At 39.3% G+C, this 20,003-nt stretch overlaps 1 protein-coding gene across 3 annotated transcripts in view; it reads right to left on the bottom strand.

The window, feature by feature from the left end:
* Positions 1-2,759: 2,759 nt before the first annotated feature.
* tec (tec protein tyrosine kinase) overlaps positions 2,760-20,003 on the bottom strand; it is a 117,327-nt gene continuing 100,083 nt past the window's right edge. For 2 of the 3 annotated variants that reach the window (XM_033028224.1, XM_033028216.1), the window contains exons 13-18: positions 16,439-16,610; positions 10,422-10,638; positions 9,310-9,374; positions 6,131-6,249; positions 5,465-5,622; positions 2,760-3,519 (exon numbers count right to left, since the gene is read on the bottom strand). In XM_033028224.1, coding sequence (XP_032884115.1) covers positions 3,448-3,519; positions 5,465-5,622; positions 6,131-6,249; positions 9,310-9,374; positions 10,422-10,638; positions 16,439-16,610 — 803 coding nt within the window. In that variant the 3' untranslated portion in view covers positions 2,760-3,447. The remainder of the gene's footprint in view (positions 3,520-5,464; positions 5,623-6,130; positions 6,250-9,309; positions 9,375-10,421; positions 10,639-16,438; positions 16,611-20,003) is intronic. The other variant, XM_033028206.1, reaches the window with a different exon arrangement.

Below are 20,003 nucleotides of genomic sequence, written 5' to 3' on the forward strand. Positions count from 1 at the left end.
GGCAGAGGAGAATGACCAGCGCCGGCTGTGAGTCCCTATCGCACTGCCAATTCCGCCCACTACCCCTCTGGTCCCCCTCGCTGGCTCCTCCCTCCTCACCCCCATGGCTCTTCCCATATCAATGCAAGAAACAGTCGTGAGGGATGGAGATTTTGAAATCACAACTACAAATTTTACATTTAAAAATATTTATTTGGTTAATGTACAAACAAATGTGAAAAACACTTAGAATGTTCTATTTATAACATGTTAAATAGTTCACTGTCAGCAGCATGAAAGGCAGAAAATTAAAAGTCTGAGTTATTACACAAATTAAATCACTAATTAGGAATAAAAATTTGAAGCTATTCTAAACAGATCATTATTGACCCTGTAATATTCACAAGCATGTGCTTGTTTGTGAATATACTGCTTATGAATAATCACTGAACAATGTAGATATTGGACTTCATAAAAAGCAATTAATTCTGATACAAGCATATATCCCAAATTCACATTTGTGGGTGTTTGTTCTTAATAAAATCACCATTTTGACTGCAATATAAAAATATTTTTTTGGATTCATATATTGCAAATATAATTCTAAACTTAAAAATCTAGATTTAAAAAATCACAAGATGTTTCTAGTGTTGGATATGTATATATATATATATATATTCTTTATTAATCAACAAATGAATATTCAGTAAATTTATGGTAACAGAGATATATATATATATATATATATATATATATATGTATATGTATATGTATATGTATATGTATATATATATGCATATATATATATACATATATATATATATATATATATATACATATACACACACACATAAATATATATATATATATATAGGCCCCACCGCTGCTGAGTTTCCCGCTTCCACTGCCGAGGCCCCACCGCCACAGAGGTTCCTACTACCACCGAGATTTGCTAGTGCAGCTGGAATTTGTGGCATCCAGGAAGGGTTCACCTTGCTTAATAATTATGAAGGACACCCTTACCCCTAAAGATGAATCTTAGATAAAAGTGGTAAACGTTGAAGGAAAATGTTGAAGGAGACATTGCCCTAAAAGCTGGTGCCAAAGAAAAAAAATGCAGATGCTGAAAATCTGAAATAGAAAATGTCAAACATTCACAGTGCCCCACGGTGCACATATGGAGAGAGAAACAAATTAGGTCACATACAGTAGAATATAGAACAGTACAACTCAAGAACAGGTCCTTCGGCCCACAATGTCCATGCCGAACATAATGCCAAGACCAGTCCTTATCTACCTGCGTTTAATCCATATCCCTCCATATCCATATGCCTACCCAAAAGCCTCTTAACTACCACTATCATACCTACCTCAACCACAAATCCTGGCAGCATGTTCCATGCATTCACCGCCCTCTGTGTAAAACAATTACATAGAGGACGTATCTCCTTTAAACATTGCCACCTCTCACCTTAAAACAATGCTCTTTTCTATTTGATTTTTCCATCCGGGGGAAAAAGGTTCTGACCATTTACCCTAGATATATAGATATAATAGATATACAGTACATTTAAATCAATAGTTCCTTTTTAAGAGACTTTATTTACACGTTGCTACTCTGATATTCTCTAGCACCAAATTCCACTGGATCAGTGGGTTGCACTTGTCCTTATCCAATGGCCCAAGTTGAAGGTTGGTTTTCCTTTTTAATTAACAGATTACTTTCATTCAGTTTTGCAAATTTTGTTTCAAACCTTATTATGAATTTCACATAAGACTCTATGATCGAGTCCCCACACAGGAGGCCTCATTTGGAAATGGAACCATTAACCAGAGAGACAGAGTCCATGTGCTAATTCATGTCACGAACTATAATGTTCTACAATTCCATTCAAAATGTAACTGATGTACTTAGGTCAGCCACTCGATATTTTCAGTCATCCCAATGTTTTATCAATGTTTTATCAACCCATACAATCAACTATGCAAAACAATTTGACTAAGTCATTGAGAAAAGTTGATACTTCCAATTTTGAAATGGAGTTCAAAACTAGATTCATTGCTTCATACAAATAGATTGATATCATTTTCTACTGTTATTTACAGTTGTATCTTCACTTGAATTGAAAGATAATGTGGACATAATTTTTTCCGTAAAAAATATAAAAATTCAAAATGAATGAGATAGATCACCCCAATGTAAGTTAAGTACACCAAAAACTCCACGTAACCATATTTTTCCAATTACTGACAGAAATATTTCCAGCAACTTTAAAAATATATTGTCTGTAGTAAGATGTATGAGCTCTCCAAGTTTAATAAATCTATCTAATTTGGATTATGCATTGCTCTTCCAATTAGATACTTAGATATTGTCAAATACTATCTCCGCATTCAACATCTGGAGTATTGTGTACAGTTTTGGTCTCCTAATTTGAGGAAGGACATCCTTGTGATTGAGGCAGTGCAGCGTAGGTTCACGAGATTGATTCCTGGGATGGCGGGATTGTCATAAGAGGAAAGATTGAAAAGATTAGGCTTGTATTCACTGGCGTTTAGAAGGATGAGGGGGATCTTATAGAAACATATAAAATTATAAAAGGACTGGACAACCTAGTGCAGGAAAAATGTTCCCAATGTTGGGCGAGTCCAGAACCAGGGGCCAGTGTCTTAGAATAAACGGGAGGTCATTTAAGACTGAGGTGAGAAAAAACTTTTTCACCCAGAGAGTAGTGAATTTATGGAATTCCCTGCCACAGAGGGCAGTGGAGGCCAAGTCACTGGATGGATTTATGAGAGAGTTAGATAGAGCTCTAGGGGCTAGTGGAGTCAAGGGATATGGGGAGAAGGCAGGCACGGGGTATTGATAGGGGACGATCAGACATGATCACAATGAATGGTGGTGCTGGCTCGATGGGGCCGAATGGCCTGCTCCTGCACCTATTTTCTATGTTTCTATGATATTTTAGAATTATGCAATGGCACATAGTCTATCAACCTCAGAAAGGCAAGAAAGAAAGAAAGAAATAGTTGCTAAAAATTAGTTCAGCAAAAATTGTTGATGGTTTAATTAAATTTCTAGTGTCAAGAATAGTAATGGGTTAAAAGTTGCCCTTAGATGTGAAATTGGCAATGAGATATAATTATTAAAAATGTGACAAATCAGAATCAGTTTCAATGCAAGGCTTCAATTATGCTCTCTATCATTTCAGATTACATCACAGAAAGTGAATATATTACTCTACAAATGTACACAGTGATGGTTAATATTCCATTTACACAAGGCGTATTTGCATCAAACATGTGATTTCCTCTTCTTAATCACCATATTGTGTTCTAGATATGCACAACGCTTTTGAACTGATGATCTGAATTATTGACAAACTCCCAAAATAATTTGTCATAATACATAAATGTATGGATCTTTGACTTGATTCAAAAACATTTTACAGCCAGCTGAAAGTCACTTTAATAGTCAGGTTCCATTATTTCATTGATCTTCACTAGTAACTCTGAAAAACATGGTCTTCCTTCAGCTTTCTGGAAAGATAAATGATACAACAAACATTATCATTAAAAACAAATCTAATGAACTGAAATTAGATTTAGTCAGAGACAGCTACAAATAAAAAATATTCTTCTATGGATCTAGAAATCCACCAGAAGCTTTTGCAAAATTGAATATAGTAAAAGACAATGTAAATACTACACATACTATCTGCCTTAGTTTATATAGGGACTCCCAAACTTAATTACCACATGAAGCCTGACAGATCTACCATTTTCCTTTAAATATTGGAGACCTTCAAAACCATACCCATTTTTCTCCAAAACTCACCATTGATTCTCTGCATTTTGTTCTTAACATAACATTGAACCAATGTCACCAAATTGCAAGTATAGCCACAGTTGATATAAACTAAAAGGGCCAATCAAGTATAAATTATACTGAAATTGGACAAATCCTACTTGACAAAACACAAATAGTTTTTCACAAAATGTGGTCAATAGCAATTATATATTTGTGAATTAAACTAATAAAAAATGATATTCACTTCCTTTGGAGTCACTAAGACTTACCAATTTCAGATAACCATGGAGTTAACACATTTGTCCCATTCTCAAGCTTGCAGAAGCATTTCATAAATGAGTTTAGATGTAGCGCAAACTTCCTTCTTTCCCAATATGTTCAGAGCAGTACAAACCCTAGGTTCAAATATTTCAATGTACTGCTGGGATTTTTATCATATTCTATTCTACTCAACAACATCAACCAAACTTTGCTGACCATACTGACCATGTCCCACTTTGCATCTAGCTCCTTTACCCATTAGTTTTGTGCTTGCTGACCAATAACAGCTATTGGTTAAACAACATCAGTATTTTAGAAAACCAATGTGCTTTCAAATCTCTCTAAGGTCCTGTCTCTTCCCGTCTCCGTGGCCTCTTCAACAAGATAATCCTCAGAAGCACCTGTGCTCCTCCAGTTCTTCGGTATTCTCCAGTCGCTTTAATATTCCTTAACTTAATTTCCAAACCTATGGTAATATGACATCAATTGTCAAGGTTCTAAGCTCTAAAATTCCCTGCCTAAATGTATCCCTCTTTCTGACTCTTTATTCCTTAAGACACTTCACATTAGCAGAACCTTAGTCAAAATTCTTATGCCCAAATAACACATTTTTGAATAATGCTTATGCTTACATACAAATAATGCTTTCTTTGAGATGTGTTGCTACATAAAGAAGCAGCTGGATGATGTTTTACTGCAAATTCCAAACATGGGTGAGCACAATCCACCACTAACATCAGTGGCATAGACTTATACAGCATGGAAACACCCTTTTCAGCCCAACTTGTCCATGCCAACCAGGTTGCCTATCTGAGCTGGTCCCATTTGCCTACATTTGACCCATATCCTGATGAATCTTTTCCATTCATGTACCGGTCCAAATGTCTGGCATATATTGTAACTGTAACCATTTCCACCACTCCCTCTGGCAGCTCATTTCAGATATCCATCACCCTCTATGTGAATAAATTGCCCCTCATGTCTCCGTTAATCTTTTCCCTCTCATTTTAAATTTAAGCCCTCTAGTTTCAGATTTCCCTACCCTGGAAAAAGATGTAACCATTCACCTTATCTGCACCCCTCAAGGTCCAATATATATCCATCTGGTCACCCCTCAGCCTCCTGTGTTCCAGAGAAAAAAGCCACAATATTTCCAACTTTTCCTTAAAACCGAAGCCTTCCAGATCTGGTAACATCCTTGTGAATCTTTTCTGCGCCCTTTCCAACTTAATGACATGCTACCTATAGTAGGTGACCAGAACAATATTCCAAGTGTGGTCTCATCAACACCATGTACAGATGTAACAACGACGTCTTAACTCTTGCACCGTGGGTGTACAATAATCTGGGTAATGTATTAACTAATTTCAAACATTTTTATTCATAGAAGCAATTAAAAGTTGTGTCACTAACCTCATGCCAACAAAGATTCATGATCTCGTAAACAGCTTTTGATGCTTGCTTTGGTCGATATAATCGAAAGCCAGATGAAATGAATTCAACTACTTCTGCATTTGTTTTAGTTTCAAATGGCATTTTTCCATCATTGTAAACTTCCCACATCAGAACACCTGTAAATTTAAATTTAAAAATTGCTATTGAGGTTCCCAAGACCAAATTAACCTCATATCAAATTATTCACTATATATCAACATAAAATAGGTAGACTGAATTATTCTGATTGTTTTTTTGAATTTTCCAAACTGACTAGATAGATATGTTCTGATTCTCCCAAATGATTTGGAAAGAATGAGTACACAATGATGTTCAGGAAAACAAGAAAAAGGTTAAATGTATATGAATTAATCATAACACTTGTGTATAATAAGTCTTAATGTCAAAGGAGAAATATTTAAAATTTTCAAGCTTGTGGCTCATGAGATGCTCAGGTGGTTTTGGAGCTCCGGTTTTTAGTACGACAGCTGGGTCCATTGCCCTTGCTATATCCAGTGTTCTCAGCCATTGTATTTGATTGTAATGTTCACAATAAAAATGGCTTTTAATTGTTAGAGATACGCAAAATAAAGTAGAGAGTAAGGCATGTATTTAAAGTGTATACTCTTGATTACATTTGCTTACCAAACGACCATATATCCGATTTACTGCTGAACTTCGAGTAATGTAGCACCTCAGGGGGTGACCATTTCACAGGAAACTTGGCACCTGAAGAACTAGTGTACTGATCATCCAACACGTATCTAAAGATTGAGCAATTAAATATAGTTATATTGTGGATATCTTAACAAAAGGAGGCCATTTGTTTCATCACTAGGGCATCGGTGCTATCTATTCCAATCTATTCTGTTCTTCTCCACATCCAATATTTTGTACACATCTACAAGTTACTGAAATGTGTTTCTGAAATGGTACCAACAGTGGCATATTTGAATGCATTATATATTGTATTAATGCATAGAAAAAATATAAATTTTATGCACGCATTCAAAAATCTGCAAATTTCAGCCTCATTATATTTTCATTAATCGTTGGAAATTAGGTTTCAGCACAATTGTAAAATGCTTCAATATCTACTTAGTTATCACTAAGGTTATGGTTTGAAGCTACTCTCCAGAATTTCAGCTCTAACAGTTTATGGGATTACTTCTGAAATTATTGTGAAACACCAAGTGGAACCATTAAATCCTACAGACAAATACACCTTCAGAGCTGCACTATATTGAATGTTGACGGCTTGTGCACAATTGTCTATTATCCCCCTTGAGAAAGTAAAATTCAGATTCAGGTCACAATTTCACTGATCTGGGCTAAGAATTATTATGTTTATGCTTAGGGTTTAGAGTTTATTTTTAATAATTAGTTTCAAATCAACAATATGATGACATACAACCTCTTGAAATTAGTAATATTTTATTTTACTACATGTTACTTTTACTTAAAATTGACATGAAATATTTCAATTGACTTTAATCGATTTCATTTTGAGCAAATATCCATGGATTAGGATTTATTTTTTTTAATCAATTGTTCCTATTGTAAAAGTGGGAAAATGCAAGAGATGTTTTTCTGGTAACAGTAACATTTTCACATTCAAATGTCCATCATGAAATAAATCAATGAATTAAGTTAATAATGTCCACTTAAAGCCTAGACATTGAAGATAGTTTGAGGCTTTACATTAAAATAAAACTTCACCTATACAGTGAGTACATTTTTTAATTTTTTTAAAATTTTGAGTAAAATGTTTCCTTGGACATTACCTTACGAAGTAGAAGAGTGCATTAGAATTTAAAGAATAACTGATGTAATATAATGTGGACCAATGACACCATGGCATTCATTTAGCTCGTTGACACAGAACATAGCACAGTACAGCAGAAGAATAGGTCTAACAAATATGGTCTAACTAAAGTACTATCATCACTTCCCTCAATGCTCCATACCATATGCCTTTAGCCCACAATGTCTGTACCAAACATGATGCCAAAACCAATTCATGGTTTCACAATTCACTAATGTGGCCAAAGTACTATAAAGCTGCATCATGACTCCCTTCAATGCCCCGACCAATGACGCCAAGCATACCATATGCCTTCTTTACCACTCATCCATTTGTGTTGCCACTCCAGGGAGCTATGGACTTGGACCCCAAGATCCTTCTCTACCTCAAATTGTATAATTTTCCCCTTACATTTGACCTCCAAAATTGCAACACCTCACATTTGCTCAGATTAAATTCTATCTGCCATTTCTTCACCCATCACCGTAGCTGATCTATATCGCACTGCATACTTTGACAGCCTTCCAAACTTACTAACGTCTATGTATACGTTCAAGTCATCTATACATATCATAAACAGCCTGAATATTGTCCTTCCAGCACAACTCTCTCTCTCTTCTATCAATAAGCTTGTTCTGAACACATACAACCAAGTCACTGTTAATTGTGTTCATCACATTCTTCTGGATCAGCCTATCATGGGGGACTTCATCAAAGGCCTTACTAAAATCCACGTTGACAACATCCATAGAAACATAGAAACATAGAAATTAGGTGCAGGAGTAGGCCATTCGGCCCTTCGAGCCTGCACCGCCATTCAATATGATCATGGCTGATCATCCAACTCAGTATCCCGTACCTGCCTTCTCTCCATACCCTCTGATCCCCTTAGCCACAAGGGCCACATCTAACTCCCTCTTAAATATAGCCAATGAACTGGCCTCGACTACCCTCTGTGGCAGAGAGTTCCAGAGATTCACCACTCTCTGTGTGAAAAAAGTTCTTCTCATCTCGGTTTTAAAAGATTTCCCCCTTATCCTTAAGTTGTGACCCCTTGTCCTGGACTTCCCCAACATCGGGAGCAATCTTCCTGCATCTAGCCTGTCCAACCCCTTAAGAATTTTGTAAGTTTCTATAAGATCCCCTCTCAATCTCCTAAATTCTAGAGAGTATAAACCAAGTCTATCCAGTCTTTCTTCATAAGACAGTCCTGACATCCCAGGAATCAGTCTGGTGAACCTTCTCTGCACTCCCTCTATGGCAATAATGTCCTTCCTCAGATTTGGAGACCAAAACTGTACGCAATACTCCAGGTGTGGTCTCACCAAGACCCTGTACAACTGCAGTAGAACCTCCCTGCTCCTATACTCAAATCCTTTTGCTATGAAAGCTAACATACCATTCGCTTTCTTCACTGCCTGCTGCACCTGCATGCCCACTTTCAATGACTGGTGTACCATGACACCCAGGTCTCGCTGCATCTCCCCTTTTCCTAGTCGGCCACCATTTAGATAAGTCTGCTTTCCTGTTTTTGCCACCAAAATGGATAACCTCACATTTATCCACATTATACTGCATCTGCCAAACATTTGCCCACTCACCCAGCCTATCCAAGTCACCTTGCAGTCTCCTAGCATCCTCCTCACAGCTAACACTGCCCCCCAGCTTAGTGTCATCCGCAAACTTGGAGATATTGCCTTCAATTCCCTAGTATGATTTATCCATCGCCCTACCCTCATCAATCAGCAATTATAATTGCTTCTCTGGGATTGTTGTTACTATTTGGATGTTAGATTTTCCATTCTCAACATGATACAGAAAGGAAAATTAAAATGCATAACACTCTTGCCATATAGAAGATCTTTTTTTTCTCTTAAATGTATGGGATATGGTTAGTTTACATTAACTATTAAGGAACTGAAGTACTTAAGTCATATGAAGCAGTCTCTTAATAGATTTGATGAATTTGATTTTGTTTAACAAATCACAAGAAAACCTTTTGGTACAAGCATAATCTTACCTGGTCATTCCAAAATCAGACACTTTCACCACATGTGAATCACTCACCAAGCAGTTCCTGGCGGCCTAAAAAAAATGCCATACTTCTTAAAATAAAATTTGAGCTTTTCATTGCTATTGGGGTGAACAATGGCAATCATTGTTAAACAATTCACAATCTCAACGAGAATGAGGTTTGCTTTAGATTTCCATGTAGTTATTCAAAGGGTCAAGTTTCACATGTTCATCATTATAATCACATTCATGCTTAATTCATTCTATTTAGTAGTATGATTTATCTGATTTATCTGAGTATTGGAGTTGAATTTACAAGTTTTGTTTGACTATCTGCTATAAGGAACAGACCAATTAAACTATCCATAGAAATTCAACATTACTTATCACATAAATTCAAAAATTGTACAGGGAATTTAACAATACATAACTTCGATTATGTATAAACTTCAGAAAGTTGATAACCAATGAAATTCAATCTAACAATTTTGAACTATACCCACAGGCACTTATTTTCAATGTTTCCATGAATAAATTGTTAATGGATACTACCTATGCAAACCTGTTACTTATTCCTTCCATTCCTTGAGGACTATGCTTGGGGTCTTATTTGCTATTTTCCCATCTGTTTCATATACAATGACATGACTGAAAATAATACACATTAATGTTTGCAATTCAATTTCAATTATCATTGGTATTAATTGACAACTTAGTAATTAACCATCTCAATTGTAATATTGTAGTTTTACTGATATAACATATACAAAGGGTTCGTAATCCAATCGTATGAATAACTGTAGGCTGGCAAAGTTTACAAAATGCAAAGTTTAATATTTAAATAGTTCTGGTGGCTTTGAACAAAGAGACCAAGGGGTATAGTTCCTCAAATAATTAATTTCATTCAAGAAAATATGACTCCTTGCTGGGCTATATACGATTTGTATTGCTGAGCTATACATGATTTGGACTGTTGCATTCAATCTGGATTCCGCAAACTTTCTTTTAATTTGGACTCTACACGTTTTCTCTCCTTTTCAAAAGGAAAACCTGCCATTGCAGTTCAAAGTATTTTGATACAAATTTGCATTATTTATCGTAAAGCAATTGAACAATTACCAGATCTCTGTGGATGAACCTATTTGCTTCCAAGTATGACATGCCTTCGCAAACATCCTGGCACATGCTCAGTAACATTTCATGGTTTATCTGTCCTCTTCTTTGTCTGAGATAGTTCAGTAGACAACCGAGTTCCATAAATTCGGTCACAATATAAATTGGCTTTTGCTGTGTGCAAACTCCATATAATTGCACTAATTTAGGATGAGATAACTTCCTGCAGATAAATTAATGAGGTTATGAATGTTTGAATCCAAAGTTGAATTCATTTTTTTATCACTATATTTATGGAACAATGACACTTATTTGGAATGGACAACTCTAAAATTGCACGGAAACAGCAGCAACATAAGATCGTGCTCACCTTTAACCAGTGGAACTAACGCCCATTTCCTGCCCACTCTTCAGCATGCATTGAAAGGTAGAAATCAGTGACAAGATGGAGATCGATGCTAGTGCATCTGACCTTGCACTCAACTGATGGACTGCACAAAGTTCAGTGGCAGATCACAGGAGGACAAAGCAAAGAATAAGATGTTTTGCATCTTAAGTAAAAATAGAAAATGCTGGAATGATGCAGCACATGTGGGAAGAGAAACCATTAACATTTCAGATAAAACGTCCATCAAAATGGAGAAACAGAGAATTTCTCTTTCCACAGATCACAAAGTGCTGGAGTACCTCAGTGAGTCAGGTAGCGTCTCAGAGGACATGGACAGGAAGTTTCAGGTTGGGACCCTTCTTAAGCCTTGAGTATCCTCATCCTCCAGAGATGTTGCCTGACTTGCTGAGTTACTCCAGCATTTTGCATTTAAATCAAGATTCCAGCATCTCCAGCCCAGTATTCCAATTGTTTTAATTGAGGTGGTATTGTACATTTTAAAGGATTTACATTTTTGTAATTATTTATCTCCATTTCAACAAAGTCTTTAGATGCTTGACAATCAGATACATTTAAAAACAGATCATTAACAACATTGAGCTGTTACAGTGTCAGCAGATGTTCTGTTAATAGGCAAAGCTCTAGGATGACCACAGAAGGTTTAGTCACTGTTCACAACATGCTGCACTGAGGATAACACCCAGCTTTCCCAATCCTCCTAATCAATAACTGGAATTTAGAAGGATGAGAGGGTATCTTATAGAAACATATAAAATTGTAAAAGGACTGGAGAAGCTAGATGGAGAAAAAATGTTCCCAATGTTGGGGGAGTCCAGAACCAGGTGCCACAATCTAAGAATAAAGGGGAGGCCATTTAAAACTGAGATGAGAAAAAACTTTTTCAGCCAGAGAGTTGTGAATTTGTGGCATTCTCTGCCACAGAAGGCAGTGGAGGCAAATTTACTGGATGAATTTAAAAGAGAGTTAGATAGAGCTCTAGGGGCTAGCGGAATCAAGGGACTAGGCAAGGGACAAGGCAAGGGTCCCAACCTGTTCCGGTGGGCGGCGCGACTCACGTCGCAGCGGCCTCTGCAGTCCGTCTGTCTTTTTATTATTTTTTATCTCGTTTGAATGTAGTTTTTATTTTATTTTTTTGTGTATGTGTGTGGGTGTGTGTGGGTATGTGTGTGGGGGGCGGGGGGCTGGGGGTGGGGGAAACTTTTAAAATCTATCCCCTGCACGGAGAACCCGACCTTTTCTCTGTCGGGTCTCCGTTGTCGTTGGGGCCGAGCACCGTGGGGCAGCCTCCAGCAGGAACGACCTGGGGCTCCAGTCACGGAGCTGCGGACCTACTCACCATCGCGGAGCTGGCCGAGTTCGGTGCGGGTGGAGCTGTGGTGGCGCTCGGCTGCGACCTGACCCCGGAGATTCAGAGCTCCAACCACAGGTCTGGTGGACAGTGACACCGGGTCCCTGCTGGGAGACCGCTTTTCGGGGCTTCCGCAACGGCGACTTCACCAGCCCGAGTTGCGGGGTTGAAGAGTACCTGGAGCGCGGCCTTGCATCACTCGGCACGGCGTTAATGGCCGCGGGACAATTACCATCGCCCGCCGGGGGCTTTGACTCTGGCATCGGGAGGGGAATGGGAAGTGCAGGGGAGAGATAAGTTTTTGCCTTCCATCACAGTGAGGAGGAGATGCGCTGTGATGGATGTTTGTGTAAATTGTGTTGTGTCTTGGTTCTTTCTTGTGTATGACTGTAGAAACAACATTTCGTTTGAACCTCAATGGGGTTCAAATGACAAATAAATTGTATTGTATTGTATTGGATATGGGAGAAGGCAGGCACGGGTTGCTGATTATAGATGATCAGCCATGATTACAATGAATGGCGGTGCAGGCTCGAAGGGCCAAATGGCCTCCTCCTACACCCATTTTTCATCTTTCTATGCAATAACAGGATAGTGCTGAGACAGATATGGTGGCTGGTGAGATCAGGGACAGAATGATCTGAGAGTGGGAGAGTCTAGGTCTAGGTCATAGTCTCAAAATTAAAGGACGTTCCTTTGGGAAGGAGATAAGGACGAATTTCTTTAGTCAGAGGGTGGTGAATCTGTGGAATCTTTGCCACAGAAGGCTGTGGAGGCTGTCAGTGGATATATTTAAGGCAGAGGTAGATAGATTCTTGATTATTACAGGTGTCAAAGGTTATGGTGAGAAGGTAGGAGAATGGGGTTAGGAGGGAGAGATAAATCAGCCATGATTGAATGGCAGAGTAGACTTGATGGTCCAAATGGCCTAATTCTGCTCCTATTACATGATCTTATGATCTGATATAGTACTAAACCAGTCAGAGTTGCGCAGTATAAAAACAGGCCCTTTGTCTTTGCTATCCATCATGCCCATCTTTACTAATCCAAATTTCAGGTATTACTTCAATATCTCTCAATGCCTTGCTCATTCATGTATCTGTCCTGATGCCTCATAAATGCCGTTACTGTTTCTGCCTCCATCACCTTCTCTGGCAGCTCATTCCAGTTAATAACTAGTCTACATGGAAACGTTTTCTCTCAGATCCCCTTTAAACCTCCTCCCTCTCACAGTTTCAGATACTCCTACCATGGGAAGGACTCTTCCTTTCTACCCAACTATGCCTCTCCTAGTTTTATATACTCCATGATGTCACCTCTCGGCCTCCTTTGCTTCAGAGAAAACAGGCCCAACCTATCCTGATAACTCAAGCCATTCTTGTAAATCTTTTCCGCACTCTTCCAGCTTAGTCGCAGCTATCTTATAGGGTGGCAGAAATGTACGCAATACTGCAAGTACAGCCTATATATAGAAGCTGTAACATAATGTGCAAATTCCAATATTCAATGCTTCAGCTGAAGGCAAGCATGCCAGACACTTTCTCCCAGTGTCACCACTTTCATGGAACTACATACATGTACTCAAGGTCTGTCTGTACAATACACACCCCAGGACCTTGCCATTTGGTGTGCATATTCTGGCTTATTTTAACTTCGCAATGGGCATAATGTCTGAATTAAATTTCATCAACCATTCCTTTGCCCACTTTCCCAGTAACCGAGACCCTGTTGCAACCTTAAAAAACCTTCTTCACTATCCATTATATCACTAATTTTAGTATCAACTGAAAACTAACTGACCATGCCACTGACATTCTCTTCCAAATGATTAATATATATGACAAACAACAAAAGACCCATTCCCAATCCCGGAGGCATATCACTAGTTACAGGGCCCTAATCCGGAAAGTAATCCTTTCCTATCACCTTCTGTCACCTACCACCAAGCAAATTTTGTATCGAATTCACTATCATACATTGGATCCCACTTCTCATAACCTTCTGAACCAGACTACCACGAGGGACCTTGTCAAAAGTCTTGCTAAAGTTTATCTACACAACATCCACTGTTCGATGTTGTCAACATGGACTCAGCCTTCGTCAATCCTCATGACCACTTCTTCAAAAAAAAAAAACTCTTCTTTTCTGTATCTTATCCCTCAGAATCCTCTCCAGTAACTTTCCTACCACGGATATCAGGCTTACTCGTCTAAACTGCCCAAGTTTTTCTTTCCGGACTTTTTTTTAAACTGAGGCAGAACATTATCCACCTTTCGTTCTTCCAACACCTCAACCTCATCGAGCAAAGATTCATTTATCTCAGCGAAGGCTCCTGCAATTTTCTGCTTGAGCTTCCCACAGTCCTTGGATATATCTGATACCCTGAAGATGTATCCATCTGCATACTTTTTAGGATGTCCTGCGCCTCCTCAATTGTAATACGGAATACGGACTGCAAGGTGACTTGGATAGGCTGGGTGAGTGGGCAAATGTTTGGCAGATGCAGTATAATGTGGATAAATGTGAGGTTATCCATTTTGGTGGCAAAAACAGGAAAGCAGACTATTATCTAAATGGTGGCCGACTAGGAAAAGGGGAGATGCAGCGAGACCTGGGTGTCATGGTACACCAGTCATTGAAAGTGGGCATGCAGGTGCAGCAGGCAGTGAAGAAAGCGAATGGTATGTTAGCTTTCATAGCAAAAGGATTTGAGTATAGGAGCAGGGAGGTTCTACTGCAGTTGTACAGGGTCTTGGTGAGACCACACCTGGAGTATTGCGTACAGTTTTGGTCTCCAAATCTGAGGAAGGACATTATTGCCATAGAGGGAGTGCAGAGAAGGTTCACCAGACTGATTCCTGGGATGTCAGGACTGTCTTATAAAGAAAGACTGGATAGACTTGGTTTATACTCTCTAGAATTTAGGAGATTGAGAGGGGATCTTATAGAAACTTACAAAATTCTTAAGGGGTTGGACAGGCTAGATGCAGGAAGATTGCTCCCGATGTTGGGGAAGTCCAGGACAAGGGGTCACAGCTTAAGGATAAGGGGGAAATCCTTTAAAACCGAGATGAGAAGAACTTTTTTCACACAGAGAGTGGTGAATCTCTGGAACTCCCTGCCACAGAGGGTAGTCGAGGCCAGTTCATTGGCTATATTTAAGAGGGAGTTAGATGTGGCCCTTGTGGCTAAGGGGATCAGAGGGTATGGAGAGAAGGCAGGTACGGGATACTGAGTTGGATGATCAGCCATGATCAAATTGAATGGCGGTGCAGGCTCGAAGGGCCGAATGGCCTACTCCTGCACCTAATTTCTATGTTTCTATGTTTCTATGTCCCCAAGATATCAGCCATTAACTTTCTCAATCTGCCTAGTTTTCATGTCTTCCTCCGTGGTAAAAACAGGGGAGAAATATTAATTGAAGACATTACCCATCTCCTGCAGCTACGCATATTAAACATTTATTTCGTTTCTGAGGGCCCCCAATTTCCTCTTGTTACACTTTTCTCCTAATATACTCATAAAATCTCTTTGGATTCTCAATCTCATCTGTCAGAGAAGTGTTGATCAACTAAAAGTCACAAGAATATCACCGAAAAAAACACATGCAATCCTATCTTGGACACTATATTTTTGTAGTGCATAATAGATGAAGCTGGAAGAGTTGCGGGACCATGCAAAGGCTACTATAATACACATGAATGATGCTGTTGAGGAAGGATGGTCAAACATGTGATCAAAGCTTCTAATTATATTAATTGGGTAGCACAGATGGGTGAATGGTAGAGCACAATAAGAACTCATCTGTGAGTTGATAAACACCTGGCTCCATGGCAGAGCAGAGCAGGTAAGGTTGGACCCCTCTAACTTATACCAAGTAGACATCAAGTCTCAGATCAAGGCACATTTCGATGTGAGGGACCTTGGATCTGCAACTACATTTTGCACAAGTGACATCAAGACATACATTGCATATTGAGCCAATACTCGTTTTCATGGTTAATTTTGTCCAGGGATGACCTGGAGCACATTTTCAAAAGTCTGCAATCTGCTCACAAAGCATCCAGTTGCCTTTAGAGATGGAGATCAAATTTGTTCACATACTGCACAACAAAATTGAAAAATGTGATATAATTTCCATCCTGAGAGACATATAGTACTTTAACCACATTGAATAATTTTGCCAAACCATGTGAAACAATTCTACCATAGTTTATTGATTTGTTAAAGCTATATAAAATCTGAAGTTAATTTGGTATCACTCACATCATGATCTTTGCTTCTTCTATGAAATCCTCTTCACACATTGCACCTTCGCGAATTGCTTTAATTGCTACTTTGTGTTGAGCTCGCCATTTCCCCAAACGTACCACTCCAAACTGTCCACTTCCTAACTCTTTCATAAAAGTTAGTTCAGATGGATTTATTTCCCACTTATCTGTGTGAATAATAAACAAAATTTTAGATTGTGTTAATGAATGGAAACTTCCAATAATACAGGAGAGAAATGAACCTGCTTATTTGTATCAGTCTAATTTTAATTGTATTAGTTGCCTTTATCTATAAAGTGCAGACACACTTTAAAGCATCATTATGGCAGTATGCAATGGATGGGAACCTGTGTCTGAAGAAATAAAACCTGTTTGTATTGCAAACAAAAAATGTCTTTTAGACACAAAACAAAAGCTTTGAGGGTCTATATTTAAGTATTATTTTGTAAAGAAAAAGCATTTAAAGTATTTTAAACCAAATTGTGCATCTACATTTCCATGTAGTAGTTTGGAACGCACCTCCATTTTATTCGAAGCTATATATTTTATAATATTAATGTGTTGGAATATTTTACTATATCATTGCTACATTGCAAAATCATCGGAAAAATATATGAATACAAAAATGTTATGAATGTATCAGCCAAAGCTTACAAAAGCTGTTTACTGGAGAATGGCATCCACCTTGATTAAAAATACCTGATTTTGATTCCAGATAATAGATGGATTAGACAATAGACAATAGATGCAGCAGTAGGCCATTCGGCCCATCAAGCCAGCACCGCCATTCAATGTGATCATGACTGATCATCCCCAATCAGTACCCCGTTCCTGCCTTCTCCCCATATCCCCTGACTCCGCTATTTTTAAGAGCCCTATCTAGCTCTCTCTTGCAAATATCCAGAGAACCCGCCTCCACCGCCCTCTGAGGCAGAGAATTCCACAGACTCACCACTCCCTGTGAGAAAAAGTGTTTCCTCATCTCCGTTCTAAACAGCTTACTCCTTATTCTTAAACTGTGGCCCCTAGTTCTGGACTCCCCCCAACTTCGGGAACCAGTTTCCTGCCTCTAGCGTGTCCAAACCCTTAACAATCCTATACGTTTCAATGAGATACCCTCTCATCCTTCTAAACTACAGAGTGTACAAGCCCAGCTGCTCCATTCTCTCAGCATATGACAGTCCTGCAAATCGCGGGAATTAACCTTGTAAACCTACGCTGCACTCCCTCAATAGCAAGAATGTCCTTCCTCAAATCAGGGGACCAAAACTGCACAAAATACTCCAGGTGTGGTCTCACTAGGGCTCTGTACAACTGCAGAAGGACCTCTTTGCTCCTATATTCGATTCCTCTTGTTATAAAGGCCAACATGCCATTCGCTTTCTTCACTGCCTGCTGTACCTGCATGCTTACTTTCATAGACTGATGTACAAGGTCCCCCAGATCCCATTGCACTTCCCCTTTTCCCAACTTGACGCCATTTAGATAGTAATCTGCCTTCCTGTTTTTGCTACCAAAGTGGATAACCTCACATTTATCCGCATTAAACTTCATCAGCCATGCATCTGCCCACTCCCCCAACGTGTCCAAGTCACCCTGCATTCTCATAGCATCCTCCTCACAGTTCACACTGCCACCCAGCTTTGTGTCATCTGCAAATTTGCTAATGTTACTTTGAATCCCTTTATCAAAATCATTGATGTATATTGTAAATAGCTGCGGTCCCAGCACCGAACCTTGCGGTACCCCACTAGTCACTGCCTGCCATTCTGAAAGGGGCTCGTTAATCCCTGCTCTTTGTTTCCTGTCTGCCAACCACTTCTCTATCCATGTCAGCACTCTACCCCCAATACCATGTGCCATAATTTTGCCCACTAATCTCCTATGTGGGACCTTATCAAATGCTTTCTGAAAGTCCAGGTACACTACATCCACTGGCTCTCCCTTGTCCATTTTCCTAGTTACATCATCAAAAAAATCCAGAAGATTAGTCAAGCATGATTTCCACTTCGTAAATCCATGCTGACTCGGACCGATCCTGTTACTGCTATCCAAAGGAGCGGCTATCTCATCTTTTATAATTGACTCCAGCATCTTCCCCACCACCGATGTCAGGCTAACTGGCCTATAATTCCGTTTTCTCTCTCCCGCCTTTCTTAAAAAGTGGGATAACATTAGCTATCCTCCAATCCACAGGAACTGACCCTGAGTCTTTAGAACATTGGAACATTATCACTAATGCATCCACGATTTCTAGAGCCACTTCCTTAAGTACCCTGGGATGCAGACCATCAGGCCCTGGGGATTTATCAGCCTTCAGTCCCATCAGTCTATTCAACACCATTTCCCGCCTAATGTGGATTTCCTTCAGTTCCTCCGTCACCCCAGATCCTCTGGCCACTACTATATCAGGGAGATTGTTTGTGTCCTCCTTAGTGAAGACAGATCCAAAGTAGCTGTTCAACTCATCTGCCATTTCCTTGTTCCCATAATAAATTCACCTTTTTCGGTCTTCAAGGGACCAACTTTGGTCTTAACTAATTTTTTCCTCTTCACATATCTAAAGAAGCTTTTACTATCCTGCTTTTATATTCTTGGCTAGCTTACCTTCGTACCTCATCTTTTCTCCTCATAATGTCTTTTTGGTTATTTTCTGTTGTTCTTTAAACATTACCCAATCCTCTTACTTCCCGCTCATCTTTGCTTCGTTGTACTTCTTTGCTTTCATTTTTATACTGTCCCTGGCGTCCCTTGTTAGCCATGGTTGTTCCTTTCTCCCCTTGGAATCTTTCTTCCTCCTAGGAATGAACTGATCCTGCACCTTCTGTATTATTCCTAGAAACACCTGCCATTTTTGTTCCACTGTCATCCCTGCTAGTGTATCTTTCCAGTCAACTTTGGCCAGCTCCTCCCTCATGGCCCCATAGTCCCCTTTATTCAACTGCAACACTGACACCTCTGATCTACTCTTCTCCCTCTCCAATTGTAGATTAAACCTAACCATGTTATGGTCACTGCCTCCTAATGGCTCATTAACATCGAGGTCCTTTATCAAATCCGGTTCATTACATAACACTACATCCAGAATTGCCTTCTCCCTGGTAGGCTCCAATACAAGCTGTTCTAAGAATCCATCATGAAGGCACTCTACAAAGTCCCTTTCTTGGGGTCCAGTACCAACCTGATTTTCCCAGTCTACCTGCATGTTGAAATCTCCCATAACAACCACAGCATTACTTTTGCTACATGCCAATTTTAACTCCTGATTCAACTTGCGCCCTATGTCCAGGCTACTGTTTGGGGGCCTGTAGGTTAGTCCCATTAGGGTCTTTTTACCCTTACAATTCCTTAGTTCTATCCATACTGACTCCACATCTCCTGCTTCAATGTCATCCCTTGCAAGGGACTGAATGTCATTCCTCACCAACAGGGCAACCCCACCCCCTCTGTCCACCTGTCTGTCTTTTCGATAGGAGGTATACCCTTGAATATTCAGTTCCCAACCCTGGCCCTCTTGCAGCCATGTCTCATTAATTCCCACAACATCATACTTGCCAGTT

Source organism: Amblyraja radiata, chromosome 1 (genome assembly GCF_010909765.2).
Source record: "Amblyraja radiata isolate CabotCenter1 chromosome 1, sAmbRad1.1.pri, whole genome shotgun sequence".
NCBI lineage: Eukaryota > Metazoa > Chordata > Chondrichthyes > Rajiformes > Rajidae > Amblyraja > Amblyraja radiata.